The 21,757-nt window shown below is 32.8% G+C and overlaps 1 protein-coding gene across 1 annotated transcript in view; it reads right to left on the reverse strand.

Annotated features, from left to right (window-relative positions):
* HIVEP1 (HIVEP zinc finger 1) overlaps positions 1 to 21,757 on the reverse strand; it is a 184,455-nt gene that overhangs the window by 35,113 nt on the left and 127,585 nt on the right. Inside the window, exon 4 of the mRNA XM_051974025.1 lies at positions 909 to 1,042. Coding sequence (XP_051829985.1) covers positions 909 to 1,042 — 134 coding nt within the window. The remainder of the gene's footprint in view (positions 1 to 908; positions 1,043 to 21,757) is intronic.

The raw sequence follows: 21,757 nt of genomic DNA on the forward strand, positions 1-21,757 counted from the left end.
ATGATGACTTAAGTAGAATGCAAATCCTCCCTTCAAAGTTGGCTAGTCTGTCACCGTCTCTTCCTTTGTGTGTATGTGTGTGTACATACACATACTTACATATACATATATGCACACATAAAGTTATATATTGTATATGATTGATATATTATCTATAGTATATATTGTTATGACCTATATATTATATATCATACATATACATACACCCATAGATGCATGCATGTATATATATATGTGAGTGTGAATTTATCCGGATCTAGGATTTCAGAATAGGGAACTCAGAAATTCTCTCCATCACTTTAGAGCAAAATTTCTCTGTAAATAATATTCTTTGTAGATTATCACCCAGGATACTGACAAGTTAATTGCCTCAGGTCATATGATTCTCAGATGTCAGAGGATAGACATAAACATGGTCTCTGTGGCTCTGAAGCCAGCTCCATACCCCATCATTTTCTATTATAACAAAGCTCATAAAATAACACTCTGCATATCAAAATATATACATGTATTTCAAATATATCTTTCTCAGGCTAGGAAAGTTTAGAATTTTCAAGATATTGAAAAATATAATCCATTGCTAGAGAGCTAGAAGTGAAACTCAGAACTTCAAAGAGACTTTGCTCACAAGTGCCTTGCCATTTTTTAATAATTAGTATTGTTCTTTTCTCCTACAAATATTAACAATTAAAATTTTGATCAGAATGGAACTGAACTAAACTGAATATATATATTTTCTATGCTAATTTTGCAGCAAGGACTATGTTCTATGTAAATGTTGAAATAAATCTGTGAATTTACATATGATAAAAATATAAAATTAGAAAATAATGATCATCTTTTAAAATACCAAAACAAGGAACATTAATTTTTAAAATGCTAATTCAAAAAATAAAATTGGTACTTGCCCTCCATCAAATATCTTAACTCTTCTTGGTTCATTTTTCATTATGGAATTTTCTTTATCTTGTTCATTGCTAATTTCAGAGGTGGCTTTATTGCTGAATTCAACTACTTTGGACTTTTGACTACCTAATGCTCTCTGAAAGAAATAAAGAAATTCAACCTTAAAGGAATTGAAAACAATACCCTTTAAAATGTTCAATGGAGACTATAATTTACAATAATTAGTGTAAAGAGGCGCATGATTGTAAACAAACTTCATTACACATAATCAAATTTAACCTGTCTTGTCAATAACAAAAAACAAACAAACACACACAAACCAAACAAACCATCCATAATAACTTGATAATATAGTACTTCCTTGCTCCAAAATAAGGATTCCACAATTTTCTTCAAAGTAGGGTTAGGTGATCTATGATAACATTCTTAAGAAAATTCTTTATTTAACTTTAAATTTTAACAAGTAATTTGAGTCAAGTTAAAATCTTTGATAATTAAATATTTCCCATGAATATTCTCATCTTCCCTCCCAATATCCCAGTTAAATAATTTCAGTGAATTTAAAGTTTCACCATAAGTTCTATTTCCAACACTTTAAATCATAAAGGAACCCTTTCCAAATCTGATACACAGCTTAAGTTGAAAAAACAATGTAGGCAATCTTCAAAATTGTGATGAGTTTCATTCCTGAAAAAAGGGCTGTAAATAAAGATGTAGGAATAATGTAAGTCAACTCTAACTTCCTCATAGAAATGTTTATAAGAGGAATTATAAGAGGGGTTAAATTCCTGAACAAAAGTCAGTTGCCATGATTGCCATGGAAATGGTCACAAGCACCACATTAACCACAAAATAAATACTTTATATTATGATATAAAGTATAGACGTTTAACATAGAGGACAATATAATAACCATGACAAATTTTTATTAAATTTATAGACATAATGTGGCATAGTAAACAAAACAAAACAAAAAACAAATATGAGATCTGAGTTCACATGCTAGTTCTACATCTAGTAGCTTACAAGTCAGGGAGAAATGACTTGTTTCTGGGTGACATAACATGTTTATTAATAAAATGAAAATGGGCAGGTTGAGATGATTTCTCAATTCTCTCCTCCATCACCCCACCATTCCCAGTCTAATTTTTTCAATATGAAATTATCCTTTAGGAAAACTGCAAGCATCTCTGGGTAAGTAAACATAATAACATGTGGAAATAGAAGAAATTTGGAAAAGGACCTTTATTAAAGGTCAGGAAACAATAAACTCTGAGAGCTACCTAAGGTTCAGAGCAATACATGGGGTCATATGTACTGAAGTATATCAGAAAGTGAATTGACAAAGTAATCTGTGTATTGCCTGCTATAAATAAAACAAACTAAATCATTCTAATTTGACTAGGGTTTTCAACTAGTAATTAAAAGAATTGATGACAATTAAACTTTGTTTAGTAGGTATTCAGTGAGATTATTACAGAAGGGAAGGTTTAGAAGCTTTGTCATTAGGGATCCTTTGATTGCAGTCAGAATCTCCATTCTAAGAGACATCATGTCACATGCTCCACCTTATACTTGAATAAAAATCCAGTCTGAAATATCTCTAACAAATGTGCATTAATCTGTGCTCAGCCATCCTGCTCTTCTCCTTGCAAAGATTCAAACTTGGGAAATTTGGCCTCCCACAGGGCCTAAATCTGACCTTCTATGAATTATACCCACTAATCTGAGTATTGTCCTCTGGGGATGAGGCCTAAAAAAATCAAGTCCTTTTTCTACATACTAGCAATCAATTAACATTTATTAAGCACCTATTATTGGCCAGGCACTGTGCTAATGCTAGTACTTCAACAAATGAACAATGCGAACTCATTTTTTTTTGCCAAATGTTGTCTTCTCAAAACTAAATATATTTTCAATTTCAACTGATTCTCATGTGACATGATCCCAAGATCCTTTACAATCCTATTGATTTCTCTTGCTCCCAGCTTCTTAAACTATGATGTGCAATCCCAAATGGAGTCTTGTAATTGAATGGGGGGGAGGGTATCTCAAAATTATGACTTATTATCAGTAAATTTTATTTGTATACCTATTTTATATACCTGTATCCCTGGGATCATGTAAAAACTTCTAAGGCAAAAAGAGGTCATGAATGGGAAAAAAAAAACAAAAACAAAACTTAAGAATGCCTGCACTAGATTATCAATACCATTTTTACAATGTGGAAGCCAAAACTGAGCACAATGCTCCAAATTTAGGCCACCCAAGACGGATATAGTAGGGTTATCACTCTATACATCCTGAACAAATTTTAGGCCTCTCTTAAATGAAGTCTAAAATTAAATTAGCTTCTTTAACTGATATACACTGTTAAATTTATAATTCCACTCCCACATTTGATTCTTTTATCACAGTGCCTGAGGCACAGTAAACTAAATTTAGTAAACTCCTATTGATTGGAAACTGAAGGATTGTGGAGAAGAGGTAAGATTTCATCACCTCATCAAACTGAGATTTGTGACTTTGGAAAGGAGAAAATGGAAATAAGCAAAAGAATCTTACACTTGACTTCAAAAATATGAACTTCAAAAGTGGAACATGGGAAGATGTGCCAGAAAGCAGTATGTTTAAAAAACAAACAAACAAAAAGATCTGGGAGAGTTAATGGTCCACAATCTCATTACAAAACTGTGACATAATAGTTCAAAATGAGCTTGGGTCATATTGAGAAAGATGTAATAACTAGGCCAAGAAAGAAATGAGAACTAGAAACAACTGAGATAACATTTAAAGTATTGTATTTCAGTTCTGGGGACCTTATATTAGGAAGGACACTGACAGGAAATCTAATCTCTTGAGTGGCCTTTGGCTTCACGCCATGAGGATCAGTTAAAGGAAGTGGAGATATTTAGTCTGGAAAAGAGAAGACTTGGAACAGGGAGCAAGATATTTGCCTTCAAATATTCAAAGAGCTACTGCGATGCAAATGAAATCCAAATCTAACTTCCTATCTTCTCCCTTCTTCTCCAGGCCTATACTACCTATAATCTGTAAAAACCTCTTTATTTGGATCTCGTGAAATAAACTGAAAAGTGAACTAATTATTTTCTTTCCAAAACCTACTTTCTCCTTATAAATTTTCTAATTCTATACAATACCACCATTTTTCCAGTTCAACTCTTCAGTCATGTTGAGTCAACTAAGTCCTGTACTTAATCAGTTGATGAGATCTGTTGAGGCATTCTTCACAATCTCCTTCCCTACATTCTCTGTATTCATTCACACTGACCAAGCACCACTACAGTTGAGTTCCTGATACCTCTGTGACACTCTTATAGGAATCTCCAAATGAGTTTCACTCATTTCTATTCTCAAATCTAGTATTCACACAACTAGAAAAATATAATTTGTAACACGGAGAATTGAATAATTCCCCTAATATTTATAGGATAATAAGATTTCCTTAGCTTGATATGTAAGGACCTCTACAATCTATTTTCAATCTAAATTTCCAGGGTCATTTCATTTTAATCATATTTATGCTCTCCACAATTTCAGACAAATTAATGTAAGCCATTTCTTGATCTTATTCTATGTTTTCCTGTGTTTGAATAGATTACCACCAAGAACCAGGATGCATTTTCCTTCCTCTATTCACCTGTGGAATACTTAGTTCAAATACCACCTTTTCCTTTAATTTGTCCTAACACCCATTCCAAATTAAAAAAAAAAATTCTCTCTTTGCCTATTTTGCATTTTCTTTTATATCATAATAACCAGTATGGTCACATTATAATCTCTGTTAGATTATTATATCTTCAAGAACAGGAACTATGTGACATTTCCATTTCTGTATCCTTCATGTGTAACATAAGTATGTTTGGATTCAACCATATCCCTGAATACTAGGTATTAAAAAATGTTTGCTGAATGAAATTTCATCTTTTTGTCTACGTACTTGTCTCTGCTCATATCTGTCCTCATATCATTGCACCTCATTCTATACATCTTTTCTTTGCCTTTTTTCCCACTGTACCCTTCTACCTTTTCCTTAAAAGCCTGTCTCTGGTTGGGAAAAGTAAAGTGGATTAAGGTAAGAGATCTCTTATAGTTACTCTTAATTATTTTCTAGCACATGTAAAATGTCACACATTTTCAAAAAGTAGTCAGCACATCAGATGGTGTACTCAAAGATACAGTGAGAGAGACTGGTACCTTCTTATGATATTAACTACGACTCATCAAAAATGTTGACACAGCCTATAACAGTTATAAATTCAGTCCTTACATTTCTGTAGCTGGGTATAGCACAATTTTGATAGCTGGTTCTCCGGGGAATCTTTTGTTTGTTTATTTGTTTATTTTATTTTATTATGGCCAAAGAATACATGCTCTAACTGAGGGGAGTCCAACTTCTGCCCAGACCAAAGCTGCCAGGATACTAGAGAGCAAAAGGAGAAATATGTTTAGGAAACTTTTATAATGTTTCAATTTTGCAATCTGCATGCTTGTCTGGATCCCATACCCTTATGCAATAAAGTATGTGGAGTGTAGGCATATTTTTCTAAAAATTTTAAAGTAATCTCAATTATGTGGTCATATTTTATCATATGAATTCAATATGCCTCATAATTTTAGTGACTGCAATCTTGATTATTTCAGTATAATTTTTCCAGTGGGGATAACAAAGTCCTGATGAGGAAATTCCTTTTGTCAATGTAGATCAATACTTTTTTTTCCAACTTGCAGTGCTAGAGAATTGCTTAGAACTTTGAGAGATTAATCAAGCTATTTTGGGTCACACAAATCTGTCAGAAACAGGATTGGAGGCTTGGTGTTCTAAGCTCTGAGTCAACTCTTTTATCCATTATGCCAGTTTGTCTCTCTTGGATTTTTCCCAAAACGTTTCACGAACATTTAATATTTAATAGTAAGCTCTGGTTGAGCTGTTATTTGTAACCCAAGATTTATTTACAATAGATTTTATGTTCCCTGCCTGATTTTCATTAAATATAAATAATTTCATAATTTTTCAACAAATAAAAAGAACATTAAACAAAAATAAGCTCTTTTTATTTATATAACCAACTGATTACCCTCCTGTGGATCAGTGGCCTTGATTAGAATAGCCCTTTTTAGAAAAAAAGGCTCCCAAATGTTAGGAACCTAAAGTAACAATATCCCCAAAGTTGAATGAATACAGCACTTCAGTTTTCAAACCACTTCCATGTACTTCACTTTCTTTTTAGCTGAAATCCTAAGAAAGAGATAAGTCATGGAAATTATTAGCCCCATTAAAAGCTGAGGCTAGGAGAATTCAAAAGACTTGCCCAAGCTTATGTAGTTAATAAAAAAAGAAATAAACTAGGATTATAAGCTGATCCTGGGAATCACAGACCATGTTGTAGCCCAGGAGTCAGAGGACCTCGGTTTAAAATCCCTTCTGTGACACTATCCATTTGATCCATTTGCCCAAGCAAATTACCCAATTTCTTGGGGGTCTCAATGTTCTCATGTGAAAAATGAAGAATTTGGATTTTATAGCCTATAAAGGTTCTTCTCAACTCTACATCAATGATCTAATTTAAACTCTTTGACTTTCAAAGGAAAAAATTCAACTTCATTTAAAGGAAAAAAAACACAATCAAAATTATTTTACACATCACAAAGATGCAAAAATGCTCAAAAGGATGAGAGAAAGGGAAATTCAGAGAAAGAAAACAAATAATAGTAAAGAATGATTTGTAAATAAAAATAAAGCAAGAAAAAGAAGGATGGTAAAATAGTAGAAATAAGGATCGCCAATGTCTCAAAACACAAAATTTCTCCATAAAAATCTAAAAATGGCATAAGATCAAGTACTAACTGATAAATCTAAGAAGAAATCAGGAGTGGGATTTTTTTTTTCTAGTCCAGGTTGGCAAAGGAAAGTGAAAGGAGGGTCTATGGAAACTGGGGATTGAATCTACCCAGGAATCTTCTGGACCATTCCAAACACAAGGATTAAAAGAGGGCTGATACAGTACACCATGCAAGAAGAAGTTTTTAGACTACAAAGACAGGCTCAACCTGCAAGATGAAGAAATAGGTGCCGACTGGCAGTTCTATGGCTCACTGATTAATTTCTGGTGACAGATTCAGTTGTAGAACTGAGAGGAGACCAAGGATGGTATTCTAGGATAAGGGGAGGTCCCAGGCACTGCTATGTAATGAGCTGGGAGAAAGTTTAATAGCAAGTAGTGGCAATGTGGCTCAAATTGCAGGAATTGAGTGGGATCTCAGCTCTTAGCATCAAATCCTGTCTGAAATTTGAAGAAGAATAACTAGGACTCAAAACCAGGAATAAAGGGAAACATGCAGTCACTCTGAATCAGGACTTCCTAACTGAGTGACAGTAGCTAAATCCAGCAGCAGTTTAGTGAAACTCCCTACTATATGCAAAATTCAGACTTTACCTCTAGATCAGAGTAGTTCAGGAACACTGAAAGCATGCAGATCTCCAGTCTAAGCTGTCAATGAAATCTTGGAACAACACAATTCACAAGAAAGAGGCAGTAGGAACCAAGAGAACACAAACTCAGTTTGAGCAGTTTTTCTAGAAGTATGCAGACCACTTCCCTAACATCAAGGATAAAGTCAGGAAGGGAGTTAAAAGAATGAGTAAAGAAGAAGAATACTACTATAAAGAAATATTATGATGACAAGAATGTCTAAAACAAATACTCAGAAGAGAATGAATTCAAAACAACTAGATGAAAGCCAAAAAAAATAATGAAGAGAGCTAAAAGTGATTTGTAAATGAGAACACCAAAAGAAAAAAAGGAAAAATAAATGAGAGCTAGGGAAGAAATAATTAGAAGATAAATTAGCAGGTTGGTACAAAGAAGCATAAAGCCTTAGTCAAGGAACAAACTATCTGAAAATGGCAGTTGACCAAAAAAGAAATTAATGACTCCATGTCAAAAAAAAGAAGAACTATTAAAACAAAGTCAAAAGACTGAAAAAAAAAATCTTATAGCAATGACAACTGACTTGGAAAAGAAATCAAAGACATATAATGTAAGAATTGTTGAACTCTCTCAAATCAATGACCCACAAAGGACATGAACAGACAATTCTCAGACAAAGAAATTAAAACTATTTATAGACATATGAAAATATGCTTCAAATCATTGTTAATCAGAGAAATGAAAATTAAGACAACTCTGAGATACTACTACACACCTGTCAGATTGGCTAGAATGACAGGGAAAGATAATGGGGAATGTTGGAGGGGATGTGGGAAAACAGGGACACTGATACATTGTTGGTGGAATTGTGAACACATCCAGCCATTCTGGAGAGCAATTTGGAACTATGCTCAAAAAGTTATCAAACTGTGCATATCCTTTGATCCAGCAGTGTTTCTACTGGGCTTATACCCAAAGAGATACTAAAGAAGGGAAAGGGACCTGTATGTGCCAAAATGTTTGTGGCAGCCCTGTTTGTAGTGGCTAGAAACTGGAAAATGAATGGATGCCCATCAATTGGAGAATGGTTGAGTAAATTGTGGTATATGAATGTTATGGAATATTATTGTTCTATAAGAAATGACCAGCAGGATGAATACAGAGAGGACTGGCGAGACTTACATGAACTGATGCTAAGTGAAATGAGCAGAACCAGGAGATCATTATATACCTCAACAATGATACTGTTTGAGGATGTATTCTGATGGAAGTGGATCTCTTCGATAAAGAGAGCTAGTTCAGTTTCAATTGATCAAGGATAGACAGAAGCAGCTATACCCAAAGAAAGAACACTGGGAAATGAATATAAACTGCTTGCATTTCTGTTTTTCTTCCTGGGTTATTTCTACCTTCTGAATCCAATTCTCCCTGTGCAACAAGAAAACTGTTCGGTTCTGCAAACATATATTGTATCTAGGATATACTGTAACCTATTTAACATATAAAGGACTGTTTGCCATCTGGGGGAGGGGGTAGAGGGAGGGAGGGGAAAAATTGGAACAGAAGTGAGTGCAAGGGATAATGCTATAAAAAATTACCCTGGCTTGGGTTCTGTCAATAAAAAAGTTTTAAAAAATTAAAAAATTAAAAAAAAAAATAAAATCAATGACCCAAAAAAGAGCTGGGAAAATACATCTCAACAAATCATAAAAGAAAACTGAAGATAATGAGGAAATAGGAAAAATCTACTGGTAACCTCTTGAAAGAAATCACAAAATGAAAACTCCTAAGGACATCATCCAAAATCCAGAGCTTTGAGGTCAAACAAAAAAATACTGCAAGTAGCCAAAAAGAAAGAATTCATATACTGAGGAGCAACTATCAGGATCACACTAGAATTAGCAGCCATTATTACAAGGGAAAGAACCTGGATTATGATATTCCCCAAATCAGAAATACTATAAAAATAATAAACAGCTTTTAAATATTTAAACAATTCTGAGTAACACAATAACCAAAACTCAGGAGGACTGATAAAGAAAAATACTATCTATCTCCTGAACATTGAGGGGATAAACTAAAGATATAAAATAAAGCTCTTTTTATATAAAGATATAAAATAAAACATTTTTTGAAAAATGCAGGAATTTGTCTTGCTTTACTATAATATCTTATAAGGATTCTGTTTTTCTTTTTTCTTTTCTAATAGTGTATAGAAAATGATAGGCATTTTTATTAATTAAAAGTTGATTTTATATATATATATATATATAAATTTTACATGAGTTAAAAAACTCTAGATCAGAGTATTGTGTTTTATAGGATTTTAACAACAGGCTATTAACATTGACATAAAACTAGAGTTTTATCAAACACTTATCTCAAGCGGAAGAGATTTTTTAGAAAGTTCTTTGTGCCAACTGGTGGAAGGATAAAATTTAAATAAAAGTTAAATATTTTAAAGGTTAAAGAAACAAAGAAATAGGAATGAGTCAAATGACGTTGCCTAAGAAACAGAAGATAACTTCTGGAGCAAATAGGTAATAGATAACGTAAGAATGTTTTAAAGGTAAATTTAAGGCATAATTCAGGCATGTGAATATCTTCCTAGTGGATTAACTATTTTCAGGATGAAGACCTCAAAGGAACTGGGTGAAGCAGTATAAAAGTGATGGACCTGGAATTAGGAAAATCTGAATTCAAATTTGGCCTTAGATCATTAATTAGTGTTGAGACTATTGGAAAGTCACAACTTCTGTCTCAGAATCCTCATCTATCAAATACAAAGAATAACAGTGTCTACCTCCCAGAACTGTGAAGATAAATAGTTATTTGTAATTTGCAAACTTTGAAGCATTATATAAAACTATTATTAGCATTAAGTATTTTAAAATTTCTAGATATTAGTATCTGGTTTAGTTTTCTCTTGCAACCCTCCTTCCCCCTTCCCCCCCTTTTTTTGAGGATAGTCATCTCTTGACTCCTTTAAATTCAGTTTTTTCCTCTTGATGACTCAACTGATCTTAATCTCTAATCCATCTCAATCACACACCTGGATGACTATATTTTGAAATAAATCATCCCTTAATATTGATTTTTTTTCCTATGACCTCAAATTTAAGGCTGCTTTGCTGTAACTGCAGCCTTCCTACTACCCTCATTCCTAAATAATTTAAACTTAGTGAACATGATTCTTCGGGCTTAACAGGAATTTGAGTTGTTTTGTATGTCTGTTTTCACCAAAAATCAGCTGTCAGAAATCCATGGTTAGCTATCCCCCCATCACTGTAGCTCTACTTTGTCCATCATTCCAAACCTTCCTTTATCTCCAACACCTACTGTGTTTCCCTGATAATAAGACCTATCCCGAAAATAAGCCCTCCCCTTACTGTGTAAGATTCCTCTAAAATAAGCCCTCCCCCGAAAATAAGCCCTATTAAGATTGCTACTGTAGTGAAGGTGATCCCCTGTGCTACACACTACATTACAGTACCCTCAAGGACCATTTGCGCATGGAAATCAATGACTACATTAAAATAGAATGGAAAGAAATCACCGTGGAAACTTTGTGAAGCCCTGTCTGCAAGAAATCGTGACCTGGGTGAAGAAGTCATGGGATAAAATTACTGACAGCTGTGTCGCCAAGGCACTATGAGCAGGTTACCTGGACAAGACATGTTCATTTAAAGAGAGCTATATTGCTGGACATGACAGATTGGGTCCACTTCTTCTGAAGGAAATAGAGGCGCAAGACATCCAGGACGGAATTCAGGGTATGGACACTTATGACGATGTTGTTGAAGAAGAAGACACGATCATTATTGAATAAAGGTACTTTTTTTTGTTCACATTTACCTGTTTATTAAAATTGCTGTCAAAGTTCATTAAAATAAGCCCTCCCCTGAAAATAAGCCCTCTAGTGGTTTTTTTTCTGTCCCAAAAAATAATAAGACAGTGTTTTATTATCGGGGAAACACGCTACCACTCATTGTCTACAGACATGTCTGAGAGCAAATCCAAAACCATACATTATTCTAGTCCTATTTTTTCTAATCACTCTTCCTTGACTCTTCTCTTACTTGTATAGTCTAATATCTATATTTTTAAGTTTTCTCACAGTAACATGGTGTCTGTTCTATTCTCTTCACATTTCTCATCAGAGGACTGATCCATCCTTTCTTCTTTTTTTAAAACATCTTTAATTATCAAACCTCTATGGAGATTTGGCAGGGGATGAGATGGGATAGAAGAGAAGGGGGAAGAAGGGAATAGAGTCCAGACTCTAGACTCAATACTCTATATATTATGCTACCTAACTACCTCTAAAATTGGGATTTTCTAACTCTAAATGTGTCAACTCTTCTTCCAAAATATACAGTGTATTAAGGTTGAAAGTTTTAGGAGACAGAAGAGTTTTTAGGTGGTGGAAAATCAGTACATAAAACATTAAAGACAATGATTCAGAGTGGAATAGTTGGAAGTGAACCCAAAGGACTTAGAATGGAATGTTTGGCTCTGGGGAAATATGGAAAGAATAAGGATTTAGATTTGCTACATATATGCTGTGGGGTTCCTATTAGTAATGTTCATGGACTAATGACAGCATTTTTTGAGCCTGTGATAAAGTCCTGGCAGATATAAATATCTGATTGAGATAGTTTTCAGTCCCAGCATTTCTGATAATGGAATAAAGAAAGCAACTTGGGAGTGGAAAGGAAAAGGGAAACGAAGGGGGAAAAGGCACTGACAATAAAAGAAACATTTGGCTTAATAAATTTATGTGTTTGGGTATGTGTTACAGGGATCAGTTCAAAACATTTTAACACTTTAACTATTGCCAACATGCACAAAGCTAAATCATCTCAAAATGTGTGCTTAAATCTTGTCATTTCTCTGTTAAAAATTCTTTAAAGGGAATTGCATGTATTTAGCCTATATCAGATTACTTGCTGTGTTAGGAAGGAGGAAGGTAATAGAGGAAGGGAGAAAAATTTGGAATATCAAAGTCTTACAAAAATGAATGTTGAAACTATATTTATATGAATTTGGAAAATAAAATATTACTAATTTTTTTTAATCCTTTAAAGGGCATATCCTGGTAGAAATCAAAAATCCATTGCTTAATAATCAAAGTTGCCCAAATTATGCATTCACTTACCTAGTTCCCATTTCTTCAAAACAACTATATTTAAAATAAGGCTGATCCGATTATTCCCTTAATAAGCCACGAATATTTCAACCTTTTGATCATGCTATTTCTGATACAAAATTTCTTCCTTTCTCTTTTCTAAGTCACAAAATTAACTTAAATTCCATTTCCTCATTAAATCTCTTCCAAACTTCTCCAGTTTATATTACATTAATGTCTGACATTAGTTTTGACACTGAATTACTATATGGGTGTTTGTTGAATGAATGGCTAAGATTATGTAATCTGAACCAAATGAGAAGGTCCATAAATTCCATTTAATGATCATGCTATGAGTTGAGTTTATTGCTACTTTTAGTTGATTATTTGGCACAAAGATCAAAAGGAAATGAGTCATCTCCCAGTATACCAATTCAACAGAAAAATTCAACTCTGTACTTTGCATAGCCCAATAACATGAGGGAAATGAATTTAAGGTTTTATTACAGTAAAATCTTTTATTATCTTAAAGGCTGAATGGGCCATCTTGATGAGTATTAAGTTCCCTGAATTTTAATAGTAGGCTGGGCAGCCCTTTTTCAGTGAAGCACTGGATAAACATCTTTTGAGGTACTGTCCATCTCTAAGATCCTGGGAGAGAGAGAATGGCATACATCAAAGAGTTTTGGACATGAAGCCAAGAGAAACTTAGTTGTTCAAATTCAAGAATTCTCAACTATGTAACCATGAACAATTCTATGAATCTCAGTTTTCTCTTTTATAAGTAGAGAATAAGACCTATTGTACCAAACTCACAGGGTGATTATAAAGCAAAAATACTTCTTAATTCTTAAAATTCCACATAAATGTCATCTGCTATGATTAAAAAAGAAAGAATACAGATTTGTTAGTATAGTTTTTATAAGACAGTGAAGGCTCTTATCCATAAGGGATAAAACTAGAATTTCTAAAGAGGGAATAGCTCTCTCTCTTTGGTAAAACAATGATGATATTGACAAAGATTTGACAAATCTAATAATGAATATCTACTTTTGGTAATTCAAATGGGAGTAAATGATACCATAAAGAGAGATCCACAAAAGGCCTGAAAAATAAGATTTTAAAATCCTGAATAGACAGTTGTGTGTGTTTTTTTTTTCTTCTTTCTATTGCTGCTACTAATTATAAAGTTATAGGCCTCAGAAGATAAAAGGAAGACATGAACAGCAAACTGCTTCTTTAAAAGACATAGGCAGGTCTTTGTAGTGGCCAGAAACTGGAAACTTGAGTGGATGCCCGTCAATTGGAGAATGGCTGAATAACTTGTGATATATGAATATTATGGAATATTATTGTTCGGTAAGAAATGATCAACAAACAGGATGATTTCAGAAAGGCCTAGAGAGACTTACACGAACTCATGCTAAGTGAAATGAGCAGGACCAAGAGATCATTATATACTTCAACAACAATACTATATGATGATCAATTTTGATGGACCTGGCCATCTTCAGCAATGAGATGAACCAAATCAGTTCCAAGGAAGCAGTAATGAACTGAACCAGATACACCCAGAAAAAGAACTCTGGGAGATGACTAAGAACCATTACATTGAATTCCCAATCCCTACCTATATTTTTGCCCACCTGCATTTTTTATTTCCTTCACAGACTAATTGTACAATATTTCAGAGTCTGATTCTTTTTGTACAGCAAAATTATGGTTTGGACATGTAAACTTATTTTGTATTTAATGTATACTTTAATATATTTAACATGTACTGGTCATCCTACTATCTAGGGGAGAGGGTGGGAGGAAGGAGGGGAAAAATTGGAACAAAAAGTTTGGCAATTGTCAATGCTGTAAAATTATCCAAGCATATAACTTGTAAATAAAAAAGCTACATATATATATATATATATATATATATATATGTATATATGTGTGTGTGTGTGTATATATATATATATATATGTGTGTGTGTATATATATATATATATATATATTAAAAAAAAAGACATGGGCAGGATCAAAACCAGTGAAATAATGGTGGGTTTTTGTGTTTGTTTGTTTGTTTTTGACAAATCTTTTTAAACCTAAACTTAAAAAAAATGTAATTATCAAGTAACACAAAGCTTATTCTACAAGGAGGCAATCCCTCTCCCCCAAAACACGTACACAAGGTAGAAAACAAACAAAAGCATAAATTAACACTAGAGAACTTAATTACTTAAGAGCTCTAACTCAGCATATCCCTTCTCAAATTAAGCTCTAATATTAGTGAGCATAAAAAAACTCTTTAAAAAAAGGGTAGGGATCAACTATGAACGTGATTCAGGACCAAAACCTTTCTCAAGTCCAATCACTAAAAAAACAGTAAATATAGTAACTCAGATTCTGGTCAATCACATGAAGGAAAGGAGGAGAGATAATGGAAAAAACTGGCTGAGTTTAAAAAAAAATCTTTTTCAAAGCAAGAAGGGAGCATGGAACCCAATGGAAAGGGAGCTAGGAAACCAGTTGAGGACTATGCTTTCTCTTATGAAACTATCTAAAAGCATAGACTTTATATCCAATTGTAGGAGGAAGGACATTAAAAAGAGAAATACAAGAGAACTGAAAGAATACAAGATTGGAAGGTGAGAATTTGATAAGCCAACAGAGAGAATCCTAAAAAGAAAAGAAAGAATAAGAAGGAAAACAAAAAAACTTTAAACAAATGTAATATAAAGAAAAAGAATAATAATATTGATTGTGGATGGCCCCAAAATCATGGAATAAGAAATTTCAGAATAGTTCAAAAAGAAATAAATGTCACAAAAGTAGTAATTAAGAAAGAATTAAGGACAACTGTTAGAATTCTAAATGCATAATTTAAGAACAGAATTAGTATAGTCGGAAAAAATGAATACATGATAAAGCAATTCATCCATTGTGAAAAAAAAAGGCAAATGATAAAGCAATTCATCCATTGTGGGAAAAAAAAAAAGGCAAATTTCCAGAAATGTAAAGGAATTTGTCAGAAGATAAGGAAAAGAAAAAATTTTAAAATATATGAATTTTATGCAAACCAAAGAAATTAACCTTGAAGATATGATATATAAAAAAATTATCACAGGTTTCCAAGAAAAATACAATAAATCAAAAAAATCTAAATACCACAATGAAAGAAAGACTAAAAGAAAACTGTGTAGAACTTTAAACTACAGACAACCAAGCATGAAATGAGAGAATCAGAGGACAACAAATTATCAAGCACATCAAACTTTGAGACACAGTGGTGACATTTGAGAATTTCAATGATACATAATTTTAAGAGGCAAGAAAGAACTTCACATTTGCAGGAAAGGTAATTCAAATAATATACAACTATTCTACATTCAAGAGAATTCAGAGGAAATACTAGAACTAAAAAAAAAAAAAAAAAAGGCTCCAGATGCAATTAAAAAAAAAAAACCAACCTAAAAATTGAACTATTATAGTAATCAGTGAAAAGACAGATGTTTAATTCCCCCACTTCAACCACTACAACAAAAAAGTGGCAAGAGAGATTGGGAACAAAAAACAAACAAAAAACCCACAAGAAGAGAGTATAACAATTCACTTGCAAATGTCCCAAAACAATAGAAGCACAACAAAGGTAAATAAATATAGTTATCAAGTTATCTCATGTTTATAGGGTTTATATGTGGTTGTTTTCTTATAGAAAAATTATGAACTATTTATTTAACATATACTAGACTAATTGCCAGCCAGGGGTGGGGGTAGAGGGAAGGAGGGGAAAATTTGGAACAAAAGATTTTGCAGTGGTCAATGTTGAAAAATTACCCATGCATATGTTTTGTAAATAAAACGCTTTAATTAAAAAAAAATTTTTTTAATAAAAAAAGGTTAAAAAAAAAAGAAAAGAAAAAGAAAAAGTTTGAACTACGAGGAAACAAAGTTAAAAATTAAAAAAAAGACCACGGAGGAATAGATGACCTAAGGGACTATAAAAACTGAAAAGGAAATCAGAAGTAGTTAAGAAATTGAACTGAGACACTATGAATTAAATCTTTTGAGATGCCAAGAACCAATGTTTCCTGTGAGAGGACAGAAAAGTGAGAACTTCATAAATGGGAAGAGTAAAAGTAGAGAACAGAGGAGAACAAGCGAGGTAACCCCTACTATGTCCATGGGTGAACAAATAAAAGGATGGCTATTCTTATATTCTTTTCACAGAAGAAAGTTCATAGACAGAATAATAGAAACAAAAATTAATTTAAAACTTAGTTATTTATCTCCTTTTGTGAGACAAATCTTGTCTTAAAGATGAGGTCCTGGAAAGCAAGGTGAGAGTTTGCAGAGTCAGCCTGAAACACTGATAAGAATATAATACTCTGAGGCAAGCTCAGATAGGATCCTCTAAGCCTTTTATTCTTAAGTAGACCTTTTGTTCAAGTAGAGTTTCAATTGCAGCCCCACTTCCAGTGGAGGCCTTGAAAACCCTGTATCAATCAGAAAGTTATGATGTCAAATGCCCATGATTAAATTTCCCCCATAAATCTGCCCAAGGCCTACACCATCTTTGCTAAAATTCCTTTTTAGCCTGCCATAAAGTCCTATTTCAAAATGTCTTTCACACACCTTTCCTTCCCCCAACTGCCTCATGGTGGTCTTTCTTCTTATTATAACTAACTTTTTTAACTTGCAAAATCCTTTTTAGGGTTAGTCTGCCAATCAATGGTATAATCCCCTTCCCTATTAACACTCTTTTGGGGTTAATCTACTAAACTCTAGGTTTTTAGCTGCCAGTCAACAGTATAGTCTAATTTCATAGCATACACTCTTTCTCCTGGTTCCACTGGGGAATTTGTCTTTTCTATTATTAAGTGTTAAAACTCCTTTCCTTGCTATTTCTTCTATTGCACTCCCAAATCTATTTCATTCTTACCATTCCTGTTGCCTATTTTACCTCTTCACTTTGTCCATAACCTCTTCCTTTGCCCTTTTGGCAAATTCCACTGGGAATTCTTCACTTGTGCCTTGTGCCTCATATCTCAAACCAAGAATTGCTACCCTGACCTCATCATTAATACCTGAACTAGAGAAATAAAAGGCAAAACAGAGAAGAATACACATATATGTATATTAATGAGTATTGCTTCAAAAACTTTAAATAAAACCTTATTAAGAAAGGCTATGATAATATTAATCTAAAAAAAATATCCTCTATAATCAAGAAGAACTTATATTGAGAATACAAAGAAGATTCCAGATTTGGGGGAAAAAACACAACACCGCAAAAATAATCAAATTAAAAACAAAATGCCCTGAAAAGAATTAATAAAGAACCTGATTGGCAATAGTTTCAGTAAAGTATTAAGAGAGCAAAGAAATCCACTAATCAATAGTATTTCTATATAATAACAAAACCTGAAAGAAAGGGAATCCCCCAAATAACTATCAATTACAAAAATACTAATAAACCAATCTAGCAAGGAATATTCAGGACTTCATAGATAAAAGCACACAATACTATCTGAAGGAAAAAAATGACTTAAATAACTAGAGAGTCATTTAGTATTCTTGGTTGAGTTGCATCAATAGTACAGATTTTAATAGTGGCAATATAGCAATAGAATCAAATCAACTTGCTAACATGTTGATTTTTATTATTGCTGATAATATATCAAACTATTCAAGATTTATTTTGGAAAGCAAAATAAAATATGCTTTTGTTTGGAGAAAAAAATCTATACTCTTGAGAGGAAAAATACAAAAAAAAAAAGGAAAAAGGAAAATGTTATACTTTTGAAAGAAAAAAATACAAAAAAAAACACTTAAGACTACATCTATCATAAAGCAAAAATTATCAAAACTATATGATACTATTAATTTTTAAATGTACAACTGCTAAGAAGAATCAGAAACAAGTGAACCAAACACTCAGTATTTGACAAAAATTAAGAACATAAATAACTTGAAGTAAGAACACTGACTAGAACTGCCAGGAGAATTAGAGAACACAATAAGAATTTAGATTCAGAATAACATCTTATTCATGTGCCACAAACAGTTCAAAGAAGATGCTAAAGCTGAATATTAAAAGTCACGCTATTTTTAAAAACAGAAAAAAATGAAACAACAGCCATTTTTACTGCTACAGTTTTAGAGTTCTTATTCAAAGATGGTTACAGTAATGAACCTGGAATCAAGAAGATCTTGGCATAAATCTTGCCACCAGCACTTACTTGCTAGTGGATCGTAAAAAGTCACAATTTTTCTAGGCCTGAGTTTTGAAATGTAAAAAATGAGGGAGTTGAACTCTTCTAACAAATTCTATGATCCTATATTATTATAAAAGGATAGGAGTGATCACAAAAGACAAAACAGATAACTCTGATAATAAACTCCAACGATAAAACTAAAAACTGAATTTATAGGAATATGATGTGACACATGATGTAAGAATAAAATCAGTGTACTTAATATTAGAAGAGAAGCTGTAGCTTGGTGAAAAACCAGACCAAATAAGAACCTCTATGTGTATGGGAGACGTATACATATGTGTACATATACACCATCACCCCCATCCTCAATTGGACATAGACATCCAACAAAGAAATAAGAAAGGGGGATAAATGAAGATTGTGAGGGTAATAAATGGAATGACAGATTAAGGAAGGCAGTAGTTAGAATTAAAATAGATTTTTTTTTTTAGGAATAAGGTTAACAGAGAAAAAGAAGGATAAATAGAAAAGAGGATGGAAGTAAAATACATAATTAGATAACTGTGAATGTGATGAACTCATACATAAAACAGAAGTAGTTAACAGAATGAATCAGAAATCAGAATCCAACACTAAGTTGTTTAAAAGAAACACCCTTGAAACAGAAAGACATGCAGATTTTATTAACAGGGGTACGTGGAGGAGCAGAGCTCAATCTATTATGTTTGGGCTTCAGTTTTAAAAGAAAATCATGATCTCAGATAATGTAAAAAAATGTAAAAGACTTAAGAGATAAGCAGGAAAAAATTAATTTTGCTAAAAAGTACCACAGTCAATAGCAAAATAATTTTACATCAAGTTTCTCTGATAAAGGTCATACATATAACTCATGTATATGTATATGTAGATATATACATATATGTGTATCTATAATAGACATATATATGGTGTGTATGTGTATATATATGCAACTGAATCAATTTATTAAAAAAAAAAAAGAAGAGCCATTACCCAATTGACAAATGGTCAAAAGATATGAAGAGGCATTTTTCAGAAGAAATCAAAGCTATCTATTCAGTATTGAAAAAATGCTGTAAATGACTATGGAGAAATGCAAATTAAACTGAATCTAAGGTATCATCTCACATCTGTTAGATTGGTTAATATGTCAGAAAAGGAAATAACAAATACTAGAGGGTATGTGGAAAAATAGAGACACTATTTAAAAATAGGGGCACAATTTAAAAAATTTAAATAGGAGCACTTATAAAAATATGCATTCTTAGTAGAATTGTGAACCAGTCCAACTATTCTGGAAAACAATTTTGAACTATGTCCAAAACAACATATACCTTTTGATTCAGCAATAGCACTACTAAGGAAAAGAAAAAGAACCTATATATATTCAAAATTATTTATACCAATTATTTTTGGAGTGGCAAATAATTGGAAATTGAAGAGATGCTCATCAATTGGGTAATGGATTAACAAGTGGTGATAGAATACTATTGTAGTATATGGAAGGATGAGAGAGATAGTTTCAGAAAAACTTGGAGAAGACATCAATTCATGCAAAGTAAAGTGAACAGAACCAGGAGGTCATCATACACTGTACTGTAACAATGATTAACTGTGAAAGACTTAGCCACTTTGAGAATGCTGATCCAAGACAATTCCAAAGGACTCATGATGAAAAATGCTATCCATCTCCAGAAAGGGAATTGATAAACTCTGAGAGCAAACTGAAGTATAGCTTATCATTTTTTTCTTGTTTTTTTTTTTTTCACTAAAATGGTTAAAATAATGAAATGTTTTACATGATTTCACATGTGTAACTGATAACGTTTTGCTTATCTTCTCAATAAGCAGAGAGGGGCTGTAAGGAGTAAGATTTTAGAATTCAATTATTTTGGGGAAATTCAATTTTTTAAAAGAGTGCTAAAATGAATAATAAATTCCCTCTCTCTTTCCCTTTCCTTTCCCCTTCCTAGCTCTCTCCCCCTCGCCCTACCAGAGAACATAAAATGCAGATGTAAGGAAAAAGTGTATTATAAGATTTTGAAAAACAACCAGTCCACAGGCAGAGTTAGAAAAGAGAATGCCTTTTATAAAGAATTGTAATAAGGCTAGTTTGCCTAGAAAGCACCACAAGAAGGGCTTTAAAAAAAATGTCTTGGGAACAGGTTGCACAAGTATTTAAATGCCAAATAAAGGAATTTATATTCAATTTTAGAGGTGATAATAGAAGGCATTTTAGGAAAATCCCTTTGACAAGCACTTAGAAGATGGACTAGAAGGATGACTAATTAATTAATTAGATTGTTACTTAAAATAGTCCACATGAGAAGTGATAAAAAGCCTGGACTAATGGTTAAGTGTGAGGAGAGAATGAATCCAATGTTCAAAGTGCTAAAGAAACAGAATTGACAAGATGTGGCAATTGAGGGGCCAAATAAAGTGAAGGGGGTTCAAAAACGATTTCAATAAAGTAAGTCTTAGTGAATAGAATTGATCATCTCAAAAGAAAAAAGAGAATGTAGAAAGAGGACTGGTTTCATGGGGAAGATGTTTAATTCAATTTTGGACATCTTTGATTGGAAACATTGATGGAACTCAGAAGACAGAAAATGGGTGGACATATAGTTCTTGGAAGTTATCTGCATACAAATAATAATTAAATCCACCTGAGCTGAAGAAGTCACCAAAGAGAGTATAAAGAAAAAGACTCAAGACCTATCCATAGTGTACATCCACATATAGGTATGGTCTGTGGTTTATGGTCCAGGAGAAGATACTCAGAATGAGTAATCAGAGAGTAGGAAGAGAGTCAAGTGGGAGCATATCATGAAAATGCAAAGAAGAAAAAGTATCCTGGTAGTGGAGTTTCAAATGCTAGAGAGAGATCAAGAAGGAGGAGGGCTGAGCAAAGTCCCTTGGAAAAAAGCAATTAAGAGATTATTTTTAACAATAAAAAGCAGTGAGTGATGAAGTCAGAAGCCAGATTTCAAAGGCATGAGAAATGAGCTCATAGGAAATGAAGGCAATGAGAAAAGACAACT

The sequence above is a fragment of the Antechinus flavipes genome, chromosome 1 (genome assembly GCF_016432865.1).
Source record: "Antechinus flavipes isolate AdamAnt ecotype Samford, QLD, Australia chromosome 1, AdamAnt_v2, whole genome shotgun sequence".
Classification (NCBI taxonomy): domain Eukaryota; kingdom Metazoa; phylum Chordata; class Mammalia; order Dasyuromorphia; family Dasyuridae; genus Antechinus; species Antechinus flavipes.